Source organism: Schistosoma mansoni, chromosome 1, assembly GCF_000237925.1.
Source record: "Schistosoma mansoni strain Puerto Rico chromosome 1, complete genome".
Lineage (NCBI taxonomy): Eukaryota > Metazoa > Platyhelminthes > Trematoda > Strigeidida > Schistosomatidae > Schistosoma > Schistosoma mansoni.
Window position 1 is genome coordinate 5,808,639 of NC_031495.1, and position 22,191 is coordinate 5,830,829.

Below are 22,191 nucleotides of genomic sequence, written 5' to 3' on the forward strand. Positions count from 1 at the left end.
GGTACATATGCGCCACACAAAATAATGAAAGTAGGAAGAGAAGGGATGAAAAGATAAGGCGGACTGAAATGTACAACCAGAAGACTCAGTTAAGAAAGTTAGAACCACTCTTTATGTAGAAAGTAAAAGAAGGTTGCAGCAGGATCGCCACCGGCTTCTATTCTGAGCCATATCTGATAACGTCTCTAGCCACTGTGTTGCACCATCTCTCGGACCCCAGCCAGGGAGTCGTGAAGGACCAACAGAAGCTAGCCCTTTGCAGCTCTCTTTCATGCCACGACACCATGTCATACACTGACCCCCTCTCCGCTTTTTCCAACCAGTCCCAGGGTCGGAAAATAATGCACGACGTGGAAGTCTCTGGAACGACATTCGTAAAACATGTCCAAGCCACCGAAGTCGGTGTTTCAAGATGGTGACACCAATTGAATTATCTTCTCTGCGCCCGAACACACGATGCCGAACCTCTGCATTACTAACATGGTGTTGCCACTGGATGTCAGCAATCCTTCGGAGACAACGATGATCGAACACAGAGAGTCGTCTAATATCCTCAACTCGGAGAGGCCAGGTTTCACAAGCATAGAGCAAAACTGCTCTCACCGACGCGTTGTAGATCCGACCTTTTACAGCCAGACTAACATCACGAAGGCGCCAAAGATGGCCCAGATTGGCATAAGCCGCTCTGGCTTCCATTATACGTGCATCAATCTCATCACTCACGCCACCACCAGCACTTACATAGCTACCTAGATACACGAACTTCTCAACTACTTCGATCTCCTCACCATCCAGGGTGAGTACAGGATTAGAATCCTGCCAGTCTTGTAGGAGTACTTTGCACTTGGAGGGTGCAAAGCACATGCCGTATCTGCGGACACTGATTGCCAACTGATTAAGTGCGGATTGCATGGCTTGATCATTATCGCACAGTAAGACAATATCATCCGCATACTCAAGGTCGAGAAGTCGTTCTCCAGGCAACATATCCACACCGCCATTACTTACATCCATCAGAGCTGTTTCCAGGATGTCGTCGATAGCAAAGTTGAAGAGGAATGGTGAGATCGGGCAACCCTGCCTAACCCCACTGCTCGAATGGAACAAGGGAGAAAGGTGGTTGTATGCCCTCACTCTGCCTGAGGTGTTCGTATACAGGGCCTTTAAGATGTTAATGAACTTCTCAGACACACCCTTCTTCAATAGACAATCCCAGAGAACAGTCCTGTCCAACGAATCGAAGGCCGCCCTGATATCAAGAAACACTACGATTGTTGGCCTGCGATAAGTATGACGGTGTTCTAACATTTGGCGAAGGGTGAAGATGTGATCAATGCATCCTCGACCAGAACGAAAACCAGCCTGCTCCTCGCGAGTCAATCGTTCTCGGGTTTTAAACAACCTACGAAGAATGATAGAAGCCAATAGTTTGGACGCAATCGGAAGTAGACTTATCCCCCGATAGTTATTGCAGGAACAACGTGAACCCTTTTTAAAGATAGGGACGACTATCGACTCATTCCATGATGTTGGAACACTTTCTTGCTCCCAAACCTTTCCAAACAACACAGTCAATTCCTTAGTCAGAAGGTCACCACCATCTTTAAAAAGAGCCGGAGGTAAGTCATCTGGGCCCGGTGATTTGTAACGTTTCAAGAGTTGGAGTTCCTTGCGGACTTCCGCCTCGTTTGGTGGATCAGTCGTCACCGGCCATGGGGGGCAGGACAAGCTGGTTGATGTTGCCGGAGCAGCAGGCCAGTTGAACTGCCCTTCGAAGAATTCCGCCCATCGTCCAAGACGTCGAGAAATGTTAGTGATTGGCATCCCATCATCCTCGTAGATTGTTTCACTCACACCAGACTTCTTGCTGCCAGTGGCTCGGATGAGTTGGAAGAGCTTCCGGCAGTTACCAGATGCAGCTGCTGCTTCCATCTCATTAGCACGCTCCGACCACCAGGCTTCCCGGTCCTTACGCAAGCTTTGCCCGATTTCATTACGTAACAGCCTTCGTTTGTGGTCAAACTCACGGTCACCCGGAGTAGACCGACGGGCTTCCATCAGTTGTAAGGAGCCAGAAGAAACCCAGTGCTTGTAAGCGGGACGTTTCGCGAAACCGCAAGCGGATTTACTCGCCATTTTCATGGCGTCGTGAAGAAGCAACCAATGCTCATCTATACTTTTCGGTGGGGTGGTAGCTAGCCTAGAGGCTAGCTCCGCTCGATACTTACTTGCAACAGAAGTTGCAGCCAGTTTACTAACATCAATCCGTTGGTGGTGGTCAATCCTTCGGCCACTGAAAAGTAAGGCGAGATTGGCGCAGACCAGGGCATGATCAGACTCCAGATAGGTACTCCAAAAGGAGCGGCAGTCTTGTACACAACCACGCCAGCGGTAGCTGATCGCGATGTGATCAATCTGAGTCCAGGCTTGGGATGCAGAGGGAGGACGCCAGGTGGCACACCGGCGATGACTGTGCCGGAAGTTAGTGCTGGCCAGAAACAGGTTGTGGTCTGTGCACAGTTGCAGCAAACGGTCCCCGTTATCTGTCCTGCGACCAACAAGTCCCCATCGGCCACCTAAACGACTCTCTTCTGTGCCTAGACGCCCGACCTGTGCATTCAAGTCTCCGGCTAGTACTACAATATCTGTCGAACGCGCTTTCTGGAGAACTGTTAACTGATGGTAAAACTCATCCTTGATTGCATCCGGGCTGCAATCTGTCGGGGCATAGGCGGAGATGACGAAAAGACACCGTTTCTCACGCCGATTTCTTCTCACTTTGATGGAACTTTCTAATCTAACAGCACATAACCGACTGTTAATGGGGATCCAATCGATTAGTGCTGCCTCAGCCCTAGCGCTTAGTGCGACACCAACGCCAGCAAGACCAGACGAAGATGCCACAGGGTCCCCGGATAAGCGCACGTGGAACAAGCTTTTCGAGGCGACAGATGGAGAGCGGATTTGTAGTACTTCACTAGAGTCTTGAATACGGGTCTCGGATAGACAACAAACATCAACATTAAGACCTTCCAAAGACATAGCCAGCCCTATCTGTTGTCTGATATGCATTAGTGTGCGAACGTTGAAGGAAGCCAGCTTGAACGGCGTAGAAGGTTTCAGAAAGACTGCTTCAGTATTCATAATCGGTGGAAGCATTCACTTTCAACCGGACAGTGACTAGAGATCGTTTAGATAGGACAGATTTTCCACCATGGGCGAGCTGCTGCATAAGTTGAAAGTAAGGTTACACAAATTGGGGATAAAAGGGGGTGAGTTAGCGATATGGTAAATAATAATAATAATAATAATGATAATAATAATAATAAAGGTAATAATAATAATAATGTAAATTGTCTTGCTTCTAGTATGAGCAGGAATAGTATCGTCAATAGAATTCATCATTTTATTTATTTGTGTGTGGGCTGTGATACTGCCCGGGTGCCCAAACCGAAGCAGGTGGTTTTCTTAGGGGACCACACCCCGAGCCTTTGACCTAAAGGTCTGATCCACAAGGCAGTGGAGCATCGTGAGGAGATGCAGTCCCATGGTAGCCGTTGACCAATGACAGGTTCGTCCGCCATTCGTTCCATCAGGATACTGGAGCCCATGTGCACCATTGGTTTGGAATTAGGGTTTTCCAACTCCCCTAGGTGGACCCTCCGTGTCCACCAACCCGGTTAAAGCTCCGGACATTCGCTTTTCGTCCTCTCACTTTCATAAACAACAGTAATGCCACGAGAAGGCAGTGAGTAGGACTTCCCTGGCAGAGGCTATATATTCGCTGGCCATGTGAGAGCATTTCGAGAGAGAGAGTAGACTCTCCCCACTCTCGGCCGTACCAGGGCATTTGGGGACCTAAGATAGTGCTTTGGGGTACACCACTTCTGACCGGCTTTTTTTTGTCTAGCAGTCCATTGACCCTCACTCTGTCTGCGGTCACATAGGAAATTTCCTATCCATCCCTGTACATCACCTGTTTTTGCGATGCTCGAGAGCCTCTGCATAAGACCTAAGTGTGAAACTTTGTCAAACGCTTTACTAAAGTCTATGAATATCACATCGACAGCCAGGCCGTTATCTAGGGATGTTGTTCAGTCCTCTCTTGCAATAAGTAAGTTATTCAAACATGAATGCTTGTTACGAAACCCATGTTTCTCGGGAGTTAACAGATTGTACGCATCTATGTGGCTTAATCCGAATTATCTTTTCAAATAACTTAACGACTATGATGGTTAGACTGACAGGCCGGTAATTAGATACTATTTGTCTCTGACCATCCTTAAATATAGGGCTTGCTATACCATCCCAATCTCTAGGGGGTTAAGCGAGTAAAAGTAACATGTTGAAGGGCGTTGCTAGCGATCTTGAAATAATGTCCGTGGATGTAACCAATTATGACCCGGTATCTTACAAGGTTTGAGGTTAGTGACCAGTGGAAGAACAGTTTCCCCAGTCACATGTACATATCCTATGGCTGGTATCTTGGTGTGATTGGGACAATGATTTGTAACACTACACATAGAGTAGACTTCGCTAAAATAGTTTGAGAAAGTCTCAGCTTTCGCCGAATCTGATATAGCTAGTAAATCTGAATTTTCATGTAACAGTAACGAGGGAATACCATTACTACGTTTTGTTCGCCGTTTAACGTACGAAAATAATCGTTTCGGACAAGTACGGCTATCATATGCCAACTGTCGTTCGTAAATAGTATGGCATCTAGCTATGGTCTTGTTACATGTATTACGGATTTTTTTAGTATTCACACCTAAATGATTCGTGTCCTGTTGACAAAAATACTCCCAAAAGTGTTTCCTTCGCTTCAACAGCTTTCGGGTTTTCTTATTAATCCATGGAGCGAAATGTGGTAGCTTACGTGTTGACCATGGGATGAACGGTGATGTTACGGACTCGAATATAGCCTTAAGCTCAGTCAGTCAGCAACAACGTAGGACCAGGCACATATATGCATCGGTCCAAGTTGCCATACCTCGTTAGCACAACAAGATGAACACCGAATTAATAGAAATAGTTAATTTAGTGGTGTTAATATTTAAGGGGATGGTTGTATATAAGAATATAGTATCGGGAAGGAAGACAGATACGAAGCAATTTTAATCTCAAGGTTTAAGGGGAGATAAAGAGTATATACACCTACACCATTGTGATCGATTCTGAGCCCTTTCACCTAGAGTCTCCAACCATTCGTCTTCGATCGATCCATCCTCATCGACCGACCAGTCAATCGAAATAGCACAGTCTCTGATTGCCGGGATACTAGCTGCCCAGGTATTGGAGCGGGGTGGAGCAGATACAAATCGTATATCATGTGTCCGAAACTTAAAGCGAAATGCAACGTGATCACTGTTCGCTAGTCGGGGAAGGTGCTGAATGTTGATGACATCCTCATGGTGTGTGAGGACAAGGTCCAACAATGACGGATCATGCTGCTTATTCGTTATAGAATTCAGTCAGCTACAACGTAGGACCAGGCACATATATTCATCGGTCCAAGTTGCCATACCTCATATTGAAGTCAGTCAATAATGTCCAACGTAAGATCTGGCACAAATGTACATCGACCCAAGTTACCATACCACGTAACCACAGCGAAATGAAATTAATAGGATGTAAAGCAAAAATAATCGGAATAATGTAGTAATAATAATAATGAGGAAAACTGAACACTGGAAATATGATTCGAAAGGACTCTATGGTAAGGTATATATGAAAAGGTACTGGAATTCATTATCTAGATGACAAAGAAGAGTGAATGGATCTGCTCCATCTCGAACTATTCTGTGCTATGTCATCCAGCGTCGCCAATCGTGGATCACAGTCATGGCACTGATCCCAACTAAATAGTTTTCATTAACATGGCTCAGACAAATGGTCAGTAACTTCATAAACTAATGCTATATCTTAGTTGGCAATCCCTAACCTTCTCACAGAGCATTTTGGCGCCAGAAAATGTCGTCTGTCAAATTAGATGGTGCCTAGACATGTTTAGTCACTTTGGCGATAACAGAAACCGATTTGCCACCTTTACGTAGCACGTTATATATAACCTCAATATTACTTGGTTGTTCCACAGAACGTGAGCAGTTTTAAAGATACTTATGATCGAAAGCTGGTCATCACATATCTTACTTTCATAGACCATTTTCCCAACCATAAAGTAGAACAGACAAACTTATTGGTAGTATACACGTCTTTCGGTTGACTGATGGATATCTCCATGCTTCACAAGTAATACACTTTGAAAAAGTCACTCGTGGCATTGATTATAAAATTGTGAACTGTCTTTTATTTAATTTATACAGAAGGCTACTACCTTACAAAGCAGTAACTGTTTGTTTAAACATTACCAACAACTCTGATATGTCATCAATACGGTGAGTAGATGCAAATTCTCTGTTTACATTGGTGACAGATCAATATTATTCTATATAAACATGCTCTTTGACCTCCTTGGATATTTCCAGAAGGCACTTATCTGTAATCAAGAGGCTTCCCAATAATTCTTGTTAAACATCTGGGGTCATCTCATGTTAGTCAGTAACTTTTGTAGTTGTGTGTTAGCCAATATCCGTTTATTGGCTTTGTAATCTTACTGTTATTTTCCCACAGAGATTAGTCATTTACAATTGGCACCTAGATCGCATGGGTACTTACTCGATAAATACGTTTATAAAGGTATACCTATTAGTTCTGGTTTTACTTTATAGACAAAAATAATTTCAGTGAATTGTATCACTTTACCTCCACCACTTTTGCTTGTCCCAACTTTACAGATTTCTAATATATTACATACTTAGGCATTTTGAAATTTTCATGCACGTAGATATTTTTCGTATTATTTCAGACTTGCTTTACTGTGAGATCCTTGGGCAATATACACCTGTCAGATACTGATTTCATGCTTCATTCTATTCGTAATTATCTGTGGGAGAAATAAAAAGCTAATTATGGTTTTTCATATTCGTGAGACTACCAGCTTACTAGTAGGTTAAAACAAATTAATGTTTATTTTCGTAATTCTTGATCCAATGTTTCAGTGTATCATGAAAAGTAGTTTTGATCATGAGTTGAATTTTTATCACATGTAAAAATATAATGGTTATTTAAGTGTTATAATTCACTAACCATGTACTTGGGCACATTCTCGTTCCATAGAATGAACAATTAACTACTCAATGTCTGACCAAGAATGATTAATAGAAAGGCTGCCAATCAAGATATAGTTACTGTTCTGCTTCTTTGACAGTTTTTTTCTGTACATTTCTCGTGCACAAAAGTTATTTAGTGACCTACCTACACTTCTACCCTACCATATATAATATTTTACGTGTATGCAAAGGAATACTATTAATTTTAATGTATAATTTATCTGGTTACTCCATGGCGTATAGAAATACAATCTTGTAGTGGTGTATTTAAATCCATCATAACTGCGTTAATTCCAGTCCATTAGTTAGATCAATTATGTCTACCAACTGTCGGCTAAAACTATGTACAGGACCAGTCACTCTCGTACAACGAAGTATTTAAGCATAGAGTGCTGAATCCATGATTCTGCACGTGGGAATTAAATCCAGGACCTTAGGCTTCGCGCGCAAACGCTCAACTTCTGAACCACTGAGCTCCATACTGAATCTTTCAAATTTTAGAAATTATACGCCTTTGAATTATGAAGTTAAAAATATACCGAAAACTTTTCTAATATGTTCAAAATAAGCTTTATGGTATCTCTTTTCAACACTTATTACATGTAGTTGTGTTTAATATTTTAAGGTCTCAAGTATTTCTCTTACTTAATGAATTGTGTTTTCGTTTTAACTATTTTATTCTCGTTTTCAGGTAAAATATGGATGTGATTTTTTCCTAAAACATAATTATAATATTATTCTAACAAGAAGTGCTTCATCTCGTTCATTTAAAATACCAGAAATAGATATAAAATGTGATGAGCTACAACCAGAACCATCAAACCAACCAATTATAACATCAAGAAAACTGCAACCTCCGGTTTACTGTTCTGCTACTTCTCGTGGTTCTCGATTAACATGGTTAGAAACATTGAAACCAGTAGGCGTTTCAAAATCTTCCAATTCTCAAAGTTTACTTGGCATGATCGATTTGCATCCAGATATATTTGCCGTATTTCCACGTATTGATTTAGTGCATAAAAATTTATACTGGCAAGCCCATTATCGGTTAATTGTAAGTTAATTAGTAGTTGAAATCTTTTTCTTTGCACACATGTGTACACTTACCGTGTATTTCCTATTTTTAGAGAACCGATACTTATTTCGTTAGTGGTAATGGATGACTTTTGCCTTCGGTCTTCAAATTATATATCTGACTAAAAGTCCACCAAACCAACTTTAAGTTCATTATATAGGAATAATATATTTGTAGAATTTCAGCGAATGAATTTTAAGTAAAACCAACGTTTTGCCTGGCAATCTAGTTCAAGTTTTTTCAAGGAATTATGATCAAACATCAAAATTATCGAATATAAATAGGTACATGGTTATTCGGTTCATTGTACACTGAATAGGTCATCCAATCAGCGTTAAAAATGTCTAAACGAGGTATATGCATCAGTGTGTAAGAGACTTGTGACGTGAAATGATATGTGTCAAGATAACATATTGTATATATACGTAAGTGGTGAGAGGAGAAATTTCATTCACAATATATTGTCTCCTGTCGGTGAATTTTTAAGAAAACATACAATTTTTAATATATGATATGAATCATATATATTCGTTTTCATATTTTTTTTATGCTATTCGATTAATCTGAGGATTCCTGTATCTGGGGTTTCACCTAAATTTTCATAGTTAACATTAAGAGAAACAGTCGAAAACCAGGATGCACTGGACGACTGCTTCATCCTTGTATAGGACTCAGCAATGCCTATCCGTGGAGAACTACTACGACCATCGTCAGGAAGGTACAAGTATTTATAAATAGTTGTCTACGCAAAATACTCAACATCCATTGGCCGGATACTATCAGCAACAGCGTTTTATGGGAGAGAACAAACCAGCTCCCAGCTGAAGAGGAAATTAGGAAAAGACGTTGGAAGTGGATCGGACATACATTAAGGAAATCACCAATGTGCATCACGACTCAATCCCTAACTTGTAATCCGGAAGGGAAGCGGAAAAGAGGAAGGCCAAAGAACACACTACGCCGGTAAATGGAAGCAGATATGAAAAGGATGGATGTTAACTGGAAAGAACTGGAAAGGAAGGCTCAGGACAGAGTTGGATGGAGAATGCTGGTGAGCGGCCTATGCTCCTCGACGAGGGGTAACAGGCGTAAGTAAGTAAGTAAGTAATGCCTATCCTTAACCCGATCAGGGACCGAACCCAAGGACTTCAGCTTCTTGCAAGACCTTAGGTCCTGGGTTGGACCTTCGGTAGGGTCGTGGATCGCCGTTGATGAGGAGTCCCATACTAAAATGAAACAGTTTTTCAATGCTTCCTGCTTTTCGCAGGTTATTTATCTAGAATTAGTCCTTGATATTAACTATAAAATTCAAGTCTCCATTAATTTATGTAATGATTAAACTGTTGTCAAACAATTCTTAATTCTTGTGACTAAGGTGAAATGTTATGAAGATATTGATTATTTTCTGTTTTACATGTAAGTATTGAATAAATAAGTTAATCATTTGATATATATTTTAAATGAGTTAGCTTCATTTTTTATCTTTTTCCTAGGATTGGCGTTGTATAACAACACGAGCAGAATTATCCTATGGAACGAGAAAAAAACCTTGGCCTCAAAAAGGAACTGGAAAAGCTCGACATGGTAATCGTCGTACTCATATTTGGCTCACTGGAGGACAGTGTAAAGGCCCACGTGGACCAGAGTCTTTTTACTATCTTCTCTCTTATGGTGAACGCCTTGCTGGTTTATTATCAATGTTATCTATAAAGCATGCACAGGTAATTTTTGTTGTTGTCGAAAAAAATAATGAATTATGTAGATTTCTGAAAATTTATGTATAAAATAGTCCTGTGTTGTAATCTGTAGGTGAAAGCATTTTGCTCATTTTTTATCTTACTTACGCCTGTTACTCCCAATGAAGCATTGGCCGCCGAACAGCATTCTCGAACCCACTCTGTCCTGGGTCTTCCTTTCTAGTTCTATCCAATTTTTGTTCATTTTTCCCATGTCTGTCTCCATTTCTCGTCGTTATGTGTTCTCTGGTATTCCTCTTCTCCTTTGGCCTTCAGGATTCCATGTGAGGGCTTGCCTTGTGACGCTGTTGGGTACTTTCCTCAATGTATGTCCTATCCACTTCCAGCGCATCTTCCTGATTTCTTCCTCCACTGGAATCTGGTTTGTTCTCTCCCACAGTAGGTTGTTGCTGATAGTGTCTGGTCAACGGATCCGAAGTATTTGCGTAGACAACTGTTAATAAACACTTGTAATTGTAAGTGTAATTCGATCGGTGCATGTTGTGTTGTATCGGAGAGTCTTGATCTCCCTTTGTTTATATTGAGACCTACTGCTGCTGAGGCTACTGCTACACTGGTCGTTTTCTCCTGCATTTGTTGTTGTTTGTGTGATAGAAGAGCCAGATCATCTGAGAAGTCTAAATCGTCCAGCTGCATCCTAGCTGTACATTGTATCCCGTGCTTCCCTCCAAATGTTGACGTTCCCATGATCCAGTTGATCACCAGTAGAAAGAGAAAGGGTGAGAGTAAGCAACCTTGCCGGACACTAGTCTTTACTTCGAACGAGTCTGTGGACTGTCCTCTATGCACGATTTTGCAGTTTAATCCATCATAGGAATTCCGTATGATATTGACTATCTTATCAGGCACACCGTAATGTCGAAGAAGCCTCCATAATGTTATCCTGTCCATGCTATCAAATGCTTTCTCGTAGTCGATGAAGTTGATGTAGAGTGATGAATTCCATTCAGTTGATTGTTCCACAATGATCCGTAGAGTTGCGATTTGGTCTGTACACGATCGATGCTTACGGAACCCAGCCTGTTGGTCTCGAAGTTGGGCGTCTACAGAGTCCTTCATTCCATTTAAAAACACTCTGCTGAAGACTTTCCTTGGTATTGAGAGAAGAGTAGTTCCCCTGTAGTTATCACACTTGCTGAGATCTCCTTTCCTTGGTATTTTGATCAGAAGTCCTTTTTTCCAGTCTGTTGGTACTTGTTCTTCATCCCAAATCTTACTGAAGAGGATGTGGAGTATCTTTGCCGTTGCTGCTACATCTGCTTTCAGTGCCTCTGCTGAGATGTTGTCTGGTCCCGATGCTTTGCTGCTCTTGATTTGTTTGATGGCAATACTGATCTCTTCAATTATTGATGGGCCAACATCAATTGGTAGGTCCGTGGGTGCTACTTCGATGTTGGGTGGGTTCAGTGGTTGGTGATTACCTTGTCTTCCTTACTTTTCACTGGTCTTTCTGGTGTACGGCAATTTCCAGCGAGTTTCTTTGTTGTGTCTTGTCTCATGTTTCCTTCTCTTACAGCCTTTTCCGCCGTCATTGCTAAATCTTCCACATATTTACGCTTGTCGGTTCTGATGCTCCTCTTCACTTGCTTGTTGACCTCTGTGTATTCAGATTGTGCCTTGGCTTTCTCTGCTCTTGTTCGGCTGGTATTGATTACTGCCTTCTTGTTCCTCCTTTCTTCAATCTTATCTAGTGTGTCGACAGTGATCCATTTATTGTGGTGGTGCTTCTTGTGGCCCAGAACATCATGACATGCTGATGTGATTGTCTCCTTGATCCCTTTCCTGTTGCTCCCCATAGTAGTTCCCTCTCCAGTGATTAGATCATGAAAGGCCTGGAACCTGTTGCTGAGGGCTATGTTGAGTTTGTCAGTATCCTGAAGAAAAGCCGTATTAAACTTTTGTGATGTTGTCCGCCCTGTTTTCCAGTGCTTCTTAAGTTTTAATTTCATCTTACCGACCAGCAAATGATGATCTGATGCTATATCAGCTCCTCTCCTAGTTCTCATATCCTCTATTGTCCTCCTGAATTCGTTGTTGATGCAGATATGGTCAATTTGGTTCTCGTAGTGTGAATGCGTTTATGTGGGAATATAGTGCCGCCTATGAACAGTTAATTGAAGGCACATAGGTTTGCAGATCTCTCACCATTTTCGTTCCTTTCTCCTAGTCCATGTCGTCCCATGATGTCTTCATATCCGATGTTGTCCATTCCGACTTTGGCATTTAGGTCTCCCATCAGAATGGTCAAGTCCTTTGTTGGGCATTTCTCAACGATTGACTGCAGCCTATCGTAGAATTGATTATTATTATTAGCTTTATTCAATATTATATTTTTGGTACAATATAGAATTCGGTTAGAAGTTAGCCGTCCAGTCAATCGACATCTGAATAATGTACATTCTCTTCGGTGCATATTGCCAACAACCACGATATCTCTGATTATGTCTTTTGTAACCTTTGTAGCAAGAGATTGTACACTTTTCAGAAACGCACCTGAATAGGTTGTGCGATTAATAGCCATAATGATGTATTATAACAAACAAAATTAGATAACTTGTTGAGATATTTAGATGAAAGGAACAGGAAGCCCAGATGTATACACAGGCCGCCAAAAGTCTTCAACATCTTCATTGCAATCGTTGGTAGGGGCATAGCATTGGATGATGCCTTCTTTGTTTGTTTTAAAGGAGGCTTTGTTGATCCTTGGTCTATAAGATTCCCATCCTATAAGTGCATTTTGTGCTTGTTCGGATAACATTAGTGCAACGCCTTGTGTATGTGGAGCATTTTCTTCTTCATGGCCGGAGTATAACAAAAGCTCCCTTGAAGCTGGTCGTTGTTGTCCGACTTACGTCCAATGTGTTTCACTGGTCCCAAGCACCTCTCGTTGTATCTCCTCATTTCTGCAGCAATTTGGAAGGTTATCCCGGTCTCCCACATTGTAAGAGCATTCCATGTACCCAGATAAATGGTTTCTCTGGTTGTCAGAAGGGGCGTCGGCCTCATGACTTCCGAAGGAACTCGGCTTTCATCATGAGGCGTCATAACTCTTCTAAATAAAAACCTTCTGACTCCCAGGGCAGAGTTTAAATGGTTTGAATAATTTTTTCTGATTAGCTTTTTTAACAAGTTAGTTTTCTACGGGATGGAGTTACCGACACCATGCACGATCCTACTCCTTCATCCGGGTTCAGGACCGGCAGTAGCCTCCGGAGGGGTTACAGGCGAAGTTTCATTTCTATCTAAGACTTCTTATTTTGTCTGATCATGGATATTTTGTATTATAGGAAAGTTTATTCAGATGTATTGAATAAACTCTTACCACATTCATGTTTTGGTGATTGTAAAAAGAAAAAAAAGGTTCTTCGAACTCAAATTATTCACAAAATGAACTCTGTTAATTGAGAATCGAATCTTGAATAGGATGCTCTTTAGATAGATTCCATTTTGTTTGTTGATTTAAATTTCCCATTTTTAAATTGAAAACTTCTTAAATTAATTGTTAAATTTAGTCTTTTCATCTCATTCATTTTCTTCTGTAGAATGATTTACATATTGTGGATGATTTTATGCTATCAAAAACATTAGAAGAAGATGCTAAACATATTTTAACTGAAGCACAAACTGCTTCTCTTAATTTGACTGATTTGGAAGATCCACTCTCTGCATTAAATAAAACACGTCATTATCGTTTAACTAAAACAATGAATGAAGCAGCGATATATATTCGTCAATTAGCAGATCTACGTTGTTGGGGTCCATCTATTTTGTTTGTCGATGCGTAAGTGTAGATCTACATTATATATTTATAAGGTATAGATCATATAAGTTAATAGTTAGCAAAATACTTTGAATCCAAATATCGTGCTGTTACTTTTTAAAATCCCGGCAAAGACCATACAGCTGTGTTACTCGTCCGCATTGTTCATCATTTTACTGGTCATGTAATTCTAATTAGTGATCATATATTATTTCATCTGATCATCTATCCCATTATTTAGAGGCTAATTATTACTTTAGTTATTATCCCGTTCATTTGTAGATTACGAAAAATATAATGATTTTTTTTACATTGAAATACTCTTCTGAGTAGTTGAATTTTCATCATTTTATTAAGTTCTCGTTATTCAGCTTCTTGTAGGAAATTTTCAAACCTCCGAATAGTTACATTAGGACTTATTAGCAGTATACGCTCTCGATTATGTTCTAAGTTAAACTTTAGATTCTAATCGACAACTGTGTTGGTATTACATTAATCTCATGTATTTGATCGATTCTACCTGTTTCCGAGAAGCTGAAAACTAGTTGGAAGTGTCATCTAATATATTTCTATGTAGTTCTTTAGTCTATATCATTCCATAGGGTATTTTTCTGAGTTTTAATCCTGGAAATTCTCATCATAAAATGTAAATCAATTTTTAAGCTTCATTGATCAGAAATAAATAAATAACTCCAACTGTTATATAGAATGCTATGTAACTGCGTTGATTATGTACCATTAAAGTTTTATCGATGGCAGTGCTTATCCTTGTCCTGCGATGCCTCTTTTTTCTTGAAGTAGCTGTTTGAACCCTAAAATACAAGTGTTTATCACAATTTACACTACATATTTCCCTCTTTAGGGTACTTGTATTGTTCATTTAGAACTTTTCCCTAATTCTTTGATAGCTAACTTCAATGTATCTATGATTGGTTAAGCTATCAAATTAAACATTTCTAAAACGACTTTCTTCTCTTAATCAGCTCTTAATAGGGACTAAAGCAATTAACATTAGTTTACACATCAGCCTTATTCGATAAGTATAATGGAGTGAAGATTTACTACCTATTGGATTTGTCCAATCCTAATCCACTTTCTCGGCCCAGTAACTCTAAGGATATTTTGTGATTTTATGATGACGTACATTTTAGTCTCCAGTTGATAAAAACGACAATCCTATACCATTCCCAAACAACTTTTTTTTTCATTGTATATGGTATTTATCATGGTAGACATCGTTTGAGCTGTAATTGGAAATCAGGGTGGGCTGGATAACTTTCTTGTCGTAGTAAAGATCTACTTAACAGTGCTCACTCACAACCCTACCAGTGGTCGTACTCAGGACGTTTAGGTCTCGCAACAGTCCCTTAACCATGCGAACACTTGATAAACATATTAAGATGAACATTTTCCAGTGTTCCTTGTTTTTCAGTTGCACCAGGAGTGAGATCAGTCTGTGACATTTATCACTTACAAATCGAATAAACCTCCACAAAACCCCTTCATAAATATCGTCATTTCCTAGTTTGTGCATATTCTTCTCAACTGCTTACCGATTGTTTTTATAATTATCATCATACTACTATGATAATCTAACTGAATTATTTCACATACTCTCTATCCTTTCCATTAAATTGAATCCAACAAATGTTTTGTTCGTCATGTTTTCTTTATTACTATGAATATAGTCATGTTTAATACCCTAGCAATTAAACCTGTTTTATTAACCATTTTTCTTCACTAACGGGTAATAAAATTCAAGGTATTGTTTTAATCTCTTTATTTAGAAAAAATCTGTTGATTAGATTGTCTGTTCATTCAAACTTAATTGTACTTATTAAGAATCTTTTGCTTTGAAATTCGTTGAATCATAATTGATTAAACTTAAAAGTTAAATGTACATAAAAGTCTCCACATTCATATTGCTAAGTTGTGTCTAGTATAATGATTAAGTGGGTTTTCTAATATTTCTTTTGTTTTATTATTCCGATACCATTAATGTTAACTGATGATCACTAGACTAGATATTTCATTATCATTAAGTGTTATCATACAAACTTTCATTTATTATTATTTGAACACATAAATATTGGTACAAGGAAGCACCAGTTACATATGCGCCGCACAAATCTCATTTGATTTGTGTGAGGGCTGTGATACTGCCCAGGTACCGAAACTGAAGCAGGTGGTTTTCTTAGGGGGCCACACCCGGAGCTTTTGATCTAAAGGTCTAATCCAAAAGGCAGTAGAGCATCGTAAGGAGATGCAGTCCCATGGTAGCCGGTGACCAATGATTGATTCATACGTTATTAGTTCCCTCAGGATACTGGAGGCCATGTGCACCATTGGTTTGGAATCAGGGTTATCCAACTCCACTAGGTGGATCCTTCATACCCACCAACCCGGTTAAAGCGCCGGACATTCGTTTTTCGTCCTCTCAATTTCGTAAACAACAGTAATGCCACGAGAAGGCAGTGAGTAGGACTTCCTTGGCAGAGGCTATATACGTGTGGCCATGGAGAGCATTTTGAGAAGGAGAGCGTACTCTCCCCACTTTCGGCCGTACCAGGGCATTCATACAAACTGCCGTTTAAGTTAAAAGGAAACTCACATTAACAATCAAAATTAATCCTTATATATAGATAGATAAAGTATTTTTGTTTTCATTAAAGCTTACATCGTTATGTTAACATTGTGTATATCTGAAGAGTTATGTCCTGTTTGACTTATTTAGTAACAAATCGATGATGACCATCATGTAATGTGGTGAATCGTTTGACTCAGTTTTTTATTTCTATTTGTGCTTTGGAAGTCTGGCTAAATGGTGGTTTATTTTTTAGACGTTTTTCTGTGTTTAAGAATTCTAATGATAAATTAAAATGACTATTTTCAGAAATTCCTATTGTTTTGTAGTTTGTCAAACATCATAAACAATAGCGTAACTGTGACACATATGAATTACTGGTAATTATTACTACTGTTAAGATAGTGAACTATTTATTTTAAAGTACTTGACTTTCACTTACTGTGTCTCGAGTTTGAACAGCACAGCACCTACGTGGGCGTAAGCAATTTGTTAGTATCACTAGTGATCTCACAAAAAAGTGTAGCTTAAAAGCAATTGCATAAACTTGTAGGTGAGGGACAAGATGCACTATCAATTGTTTACATAGCTATGTTGAGTACACTTCGAATCTTTTGTTCACTCAGAAGAAAAAATATTCCCTTTTATGGCCAACACAAAATCTGGGAATTTCGATCTAACGTCTCCATAGTCTACCATGTACATTTTTTGGCATAATAGTATCGCTGCTTAACCCACTATGCTCATCCATGTCTCATTCTATATAATTGCCTATTTATAGTATATATTTTACTGTTTAAAGTACTAAAGAATTATTCTTTCAAGAATAGTGACTAGTAATTTGTGTTTTAAAGTTCTATCTAATCTTGATTTTCCCACCAACTTTATATTTATCCAGTGCACGTACTACAGTTACAATTAGTGGAAAACAAAACTGAACTTATTTGTTAACCAATGAAGTGGAGAGTTACCATATTGGTACTTACATGTACCAATATACGTTGATGTAGAATTTTGATTATGTTTAATCACTTTAAGTAGCTTTGATATTTGAAATTTCATGTTATCGTTTCTTGATATATGTGACTAGTATAAATAGAATGTTACTTTTATTTTTCTTTCCTTATGATAGCAGTAATTTTTTATCATTCACCATGCAAACATTTTCTGTTTTTTTTAAAGACATTCTCCAGCAAGTCAGTTGGCAGTTCCATGTCCTGGAAGCGAAAACATTGATAATAATGAAACAGACAACATGAACTTTAGTTATGATAATCTAGCAATTAGTTTGGCATGCGGTTCCTATGAAAATCATGTGAAGAGCGAAATTTCACCGGAGTCATCAGCATTCAAACTTGATTCGATTGCTCCACGAGCTACTCATCCTGGTAGAGGTTTAACATTAATGCCAGTTCATAGTTTAAATGTTTGGTCTATGGTACATCATGACACATTAGTCATATCGTTAAAAGCACTAGAAATGTTGGAAGAGAGACTTATTGCTGCCCAAACTGTTGTAGTTCGTGACGAGTACAACGAGGCACCGTATTTGCATCCTTCAACTCCCGATTGGTTCACTACTGAAGTGGATGGACAAGCAGATGACTATGTAAATAAATCATTTGAGAACAGACACTTTAGTGATCTTATAGGCTCATCAAAATGGCGAAGAGATACTCTTTGATTTGTCCAGTGTACAGTTATGATTTATATTATTTCCTAAACCAATACATCATAATCCTACTAGACTTTTTTGTGTTACCTGTTGCATTATGTAGTGCGTGTTTTCGCCTGTGTTCTTTGACAGATCTCTTAATCTCCATGAGGAAGTATGTGGCTGGGTATAATTATTTTTACTTCATTATGCCAGTTCGTTAAGCGAATAAAATTAACTTCGTTGAAATGACTTTAATTCTAGGTTATAAAATAATTGTTCCAAGTTCTAGTTAGACTTCCTTATTTTGCGACTGACCTTCAAAGGTATAAGCGGTTTCCATTTAAACATAAAAACACAAAGTTTAGCGGATGGATATCTTTTCAAAGAATTTGTTACCAAGCTGTACAATCGTGTCGATATGAAGTTTTTTTAAGAATTTCGTGAGGACATATATAAACATGATGATGTCATCGATATGTTAGATTTTGCAGTGTAAATAATGACTATGAAAGATTGTGTATACAAATAGGAAGCTTTTTAAAGTTGTCAACAGATTATGATGTGAATGAATAATTAAAATGCTGTTGTTACAATAATTAAGGATAATAAGGGGGTTAAGTGAAATTAGGTGATGTCAGAAACAAATAATTATAGTGAGAAGGGAATATTTGCAAATACGAACTAAAGTGATAATAATAGTTTAAGGACATGATAAGGATAAGATGTACTTCTGTAGGCTCAGTTCTGGCTTTATATCATGGGCGGCAAGAGCTGCTGTTTTAAGGATTTGGATACGAAGAAACCTTGGTAGATTAGAGTGAATTGTATAGTCAACCTGCGGATTGGCGGAGTGAATGGGATCGATTAAATATTGAAGAATGGGGCTTCTAACTGCTTTACTGTCACTTGCAGAATCACACTGGGGCATTTTCTCGTATCTGTGTTAGAACTTAGTGCTGGCTACGACACATATCTTACTCAACGAGAGCAGGTGAACTGGTAGATATACATAGGGTTGACAAGACGAGGGGACTTATCCCTTAGTAATACAAAAAACCGGTTTCTACCGGTAAATGTTATCCTCGGGTTTGATGCATATAACATCCTTTTTATCCCCGTTGTTAACGGGTTTTTAAATACATCGGAATTTCAGTCACCTTTAGAGTTCAGATTCATACAAAGATATTTCTCTGAAACAGGAACTCCGGATTCCTCTTATGTTCTTTACGAAGCGGCCTGGATGACTGTTTTCAGACAACGTTTCTCCGAGGAACGCAAGTCCTTTATCCATGTCTTCAGTGTCATGGATCTTACTTGTTCGGTAACATAAACAGTGAATACGTTTCCTCTTTCTGCTTAATAAAACGAAGCTGTAAAAGTTGAGTGTCCCATATTTCTTTTCCTTAAATGGACCTTTTTAGGGACCAATCACTCCTTGTTTAAGTGACCAGATCAGTAGAGATTGGGTCAGATTCACCTCTAACATTTCTGGTCAATATTTAAACGTCGTAGTTTGGATTAGAAAACAGGTTCTGCATTCTTCCCCAAATCCACTTAGTTTCCCCAATTTTTCTGATATAAGTCGCACTCATTATGCTCTGTTGGTTTTTATGATTATTGTATGAAAAACAACTTATGCCTAAGGTGAGGTCTTAACTTATTAGCAAATAAATAACCTGTATGGTCAGAGTCTCTCAGTCGTTCATGACATTTATTCGTGTTATTTCTCTGTTGATTACTCGCATATATTAGCATATTATCTTCTTAGACCCGATAATTTTTTTCTACTGATTTGATGTTTTGGCATCACTTTATTCGGAGATTTTAGTCAATATTCCTCCTTCATAGGCAGTCGTCAATCAGCCACATAGTATCAATGTATTATGTCAGCCAACTGGCACTAGATCCGTTCATTTAAAATGATAAATCGTTTATAGAAAACGATCGTGAATAAGATGATCTTGAGTTCTATAGGTCATGAGGGTGGTTGTTACTTTCCGGTTTCTCACACCATGGAAAGACATTTCTTCTCTGTAGACCTGAAAAGGAAGCTTCTTTAGCTGCGATCTTCATGACTGTGGTCACTGAATCCAGTTGACTAGTGTTTAAGGCTGACCACACATGGTTTTTGTATGAGGTGTTTTTGATGAATAGCTCTGCACTTCTAAATCCCTTTCCTCTTGAGACGGGAATCAGTGAATAGATACCGGCAACCAACTTGAAACAAAACTGCTATGACTTTCCATAAACTACATGGCCTAAGCCCTTTCTATTTCTTGTCAAAATTTTCCATGTGGATGACATCGATAAATTATGGTGTAAGTGAATATCCCCGACTTTTTTGGACCGTCTGTTTCAATAGTGAGGTTTACTTTATAATGCCAAATTGAATCCTTCCATTCATAGCATAAAGTACAATTGTTGATTCTCCAACGAAACCACAAGTTACGTCATTTTTGATATGTCACATTGTTCAGTTTGTCCTCTAGTTCTGTTGTTAAACAACATAGTCTTGTTTACTAGTCGGTAATACTGAGAAAACCGAAACTCCATATTGTATTAGCATATCGTCATTACTTTGAAAGGTTAATATTACTAGGTAGCTCTTAATATCTATTAGGTTCATCCTGAATTGGTTACTTAATGTTGTGCATCAACAGACTTAACACCATCAGGCATGAAATTATTTGTTAGTAACAACTACTGACTCGCGTTCTAAAAAAGAGCAGTGAGTTCATGCTTGTTATGAATTAACTTTGCTTCTATGTATCTATTGCTTCAAAAGCATTTTTCTTTGATGTCAACTTGAATAATTTCGGTCAAGGTTTCTAGTTCTTCTCAAATTCATTTTGTGGTGCGGTACATGAATGATAGTGCAGAAACGAAGGGAGAAAAAGGTCGCAGATGGGTTTGGTAGACCCCATCTTAAGTTACAGAATACTCCGTCAAAGTTCTGAAGTGAGACTAGACAACCCTGGCGTGTCAGAGAAGAGCTTGATGCCAGTGAATATTGTTGTTATTAGTTTGTTAGAATCAAACGACCTCGATCCAACCTTAAACGCGCGCGCAATTTTTAAAAGGTCTGAATTATTGTTCTTAGCATCTTACTAGAAATTTGTGTAGCAGTTCGAACCAGACAAGTGACAAGAATAGGTGAAAGGACTGAAGAAAATTTTGAACCTTAACCAGCTAGAATCCTCAAGGTAATCCTAAGGTCAGAGAAGTGATGAAATCTTTTGTTAACTAGTGCTTAAATTCATAATAAAATCGAAATTTAGATATGATCTGAGATGTCGCTCAAAGATAGAATAAAAGGGGGGGAAGCAGCTGAGTTAAAAAATAATCTTTGAAAAATGATGGATTTTGGAGTAGTCAAATCTTGGAAGCGAATGATGCGAAGACCTGTTTGGATAGGTCTCATTTCGTAGTTTCATATACCAATACTAGTAGTCTTGGGAGGTAATACCATAAACTAGGAATATTAGCGTGCGAGTTAAATTCACTCATCACAGCTGTGACTGAACCTTGGTTAGTCCATGACTTTGGCGTCACTTCCGAATTATCAAGATATAATTGCTCAATATTTGATATTGTAATGAACGAAGTATTGAGTAATATAAACCAGTCTATAGTGTAATGCAAAATCACACACTGTGTTTGTAAATTATGAATACAATACATCAAGTATACTGTTTGCCCATCTTTTTCGAGTTGTTTTTGATTTAGGTTTGTTATCTGAGCTGGATGGTTTGGTTTAAAGCTTTCATCGTCCTTCTGAACGACATCATCAGCAAAAACTTCGGGTAGAAGTGAAGTGTTTGAATTTCTCAACATGTGATTCACAGCTTGTCCAGTGTACCTCGATGTCTATTGGTTCTTATTGACCTTAAATCTTGTTTATTTCTTTGTTTTGGTTGTATCTCCTATTGGTTTGATTTTTCTTCCTATGTTTCTGCATAATTTTTTTGATTGGTTGATAAATTGGATTGACTTCAATGTGTTTGTTTGTTGCTGATTGGCCTGAGTGCCAAGCTTCTAAAAGTTCTCTGATGTTCTTAGAATTGCCTCTGTCCAAAATCTCCACATTTTTCCTGTAGAATGTGTGTCCGTAGTTGTCCACGTGTATTGATATGAGTGAAGATATGCCGTGGCGTTTGACTGCTAATTGATGTTCGTGCAGGCGAAG

At 38.9% G+C, this 22,191-nt stretch overlaps 1 protein-coding gene across 1 annotated transcript; it reads left to right on the plus strand.

The window, feature by feature from the left end:
- Positions 1 to 6,666: 6,666 nt before the first annotated feature.
- Smp_124320 (putative 50s ribosomal protein L4) lies at positions 6,667 to 18,032 on the plus strand (the record flags this gene model as incomplete). Its single annotated transcript, XM_018793072.1, has 5 exons — positions 6,667 to 6,699; positions 7,864 to 8,226; positions 9,741 to 10,005; positions 13,719 to 13,785; positions 17,531 to 18,032. 5 exons carry the CDS (start codon positions 6,667 to 6,669, stop codon positions 18,030 to 18,032), a joined length of 1,230 nt encoding a protein of 409 aa, XP_018647621.1.
- Between the last annotated feature and the right edge of the window lie 4,159 nt (positions 18,033 to 22,191).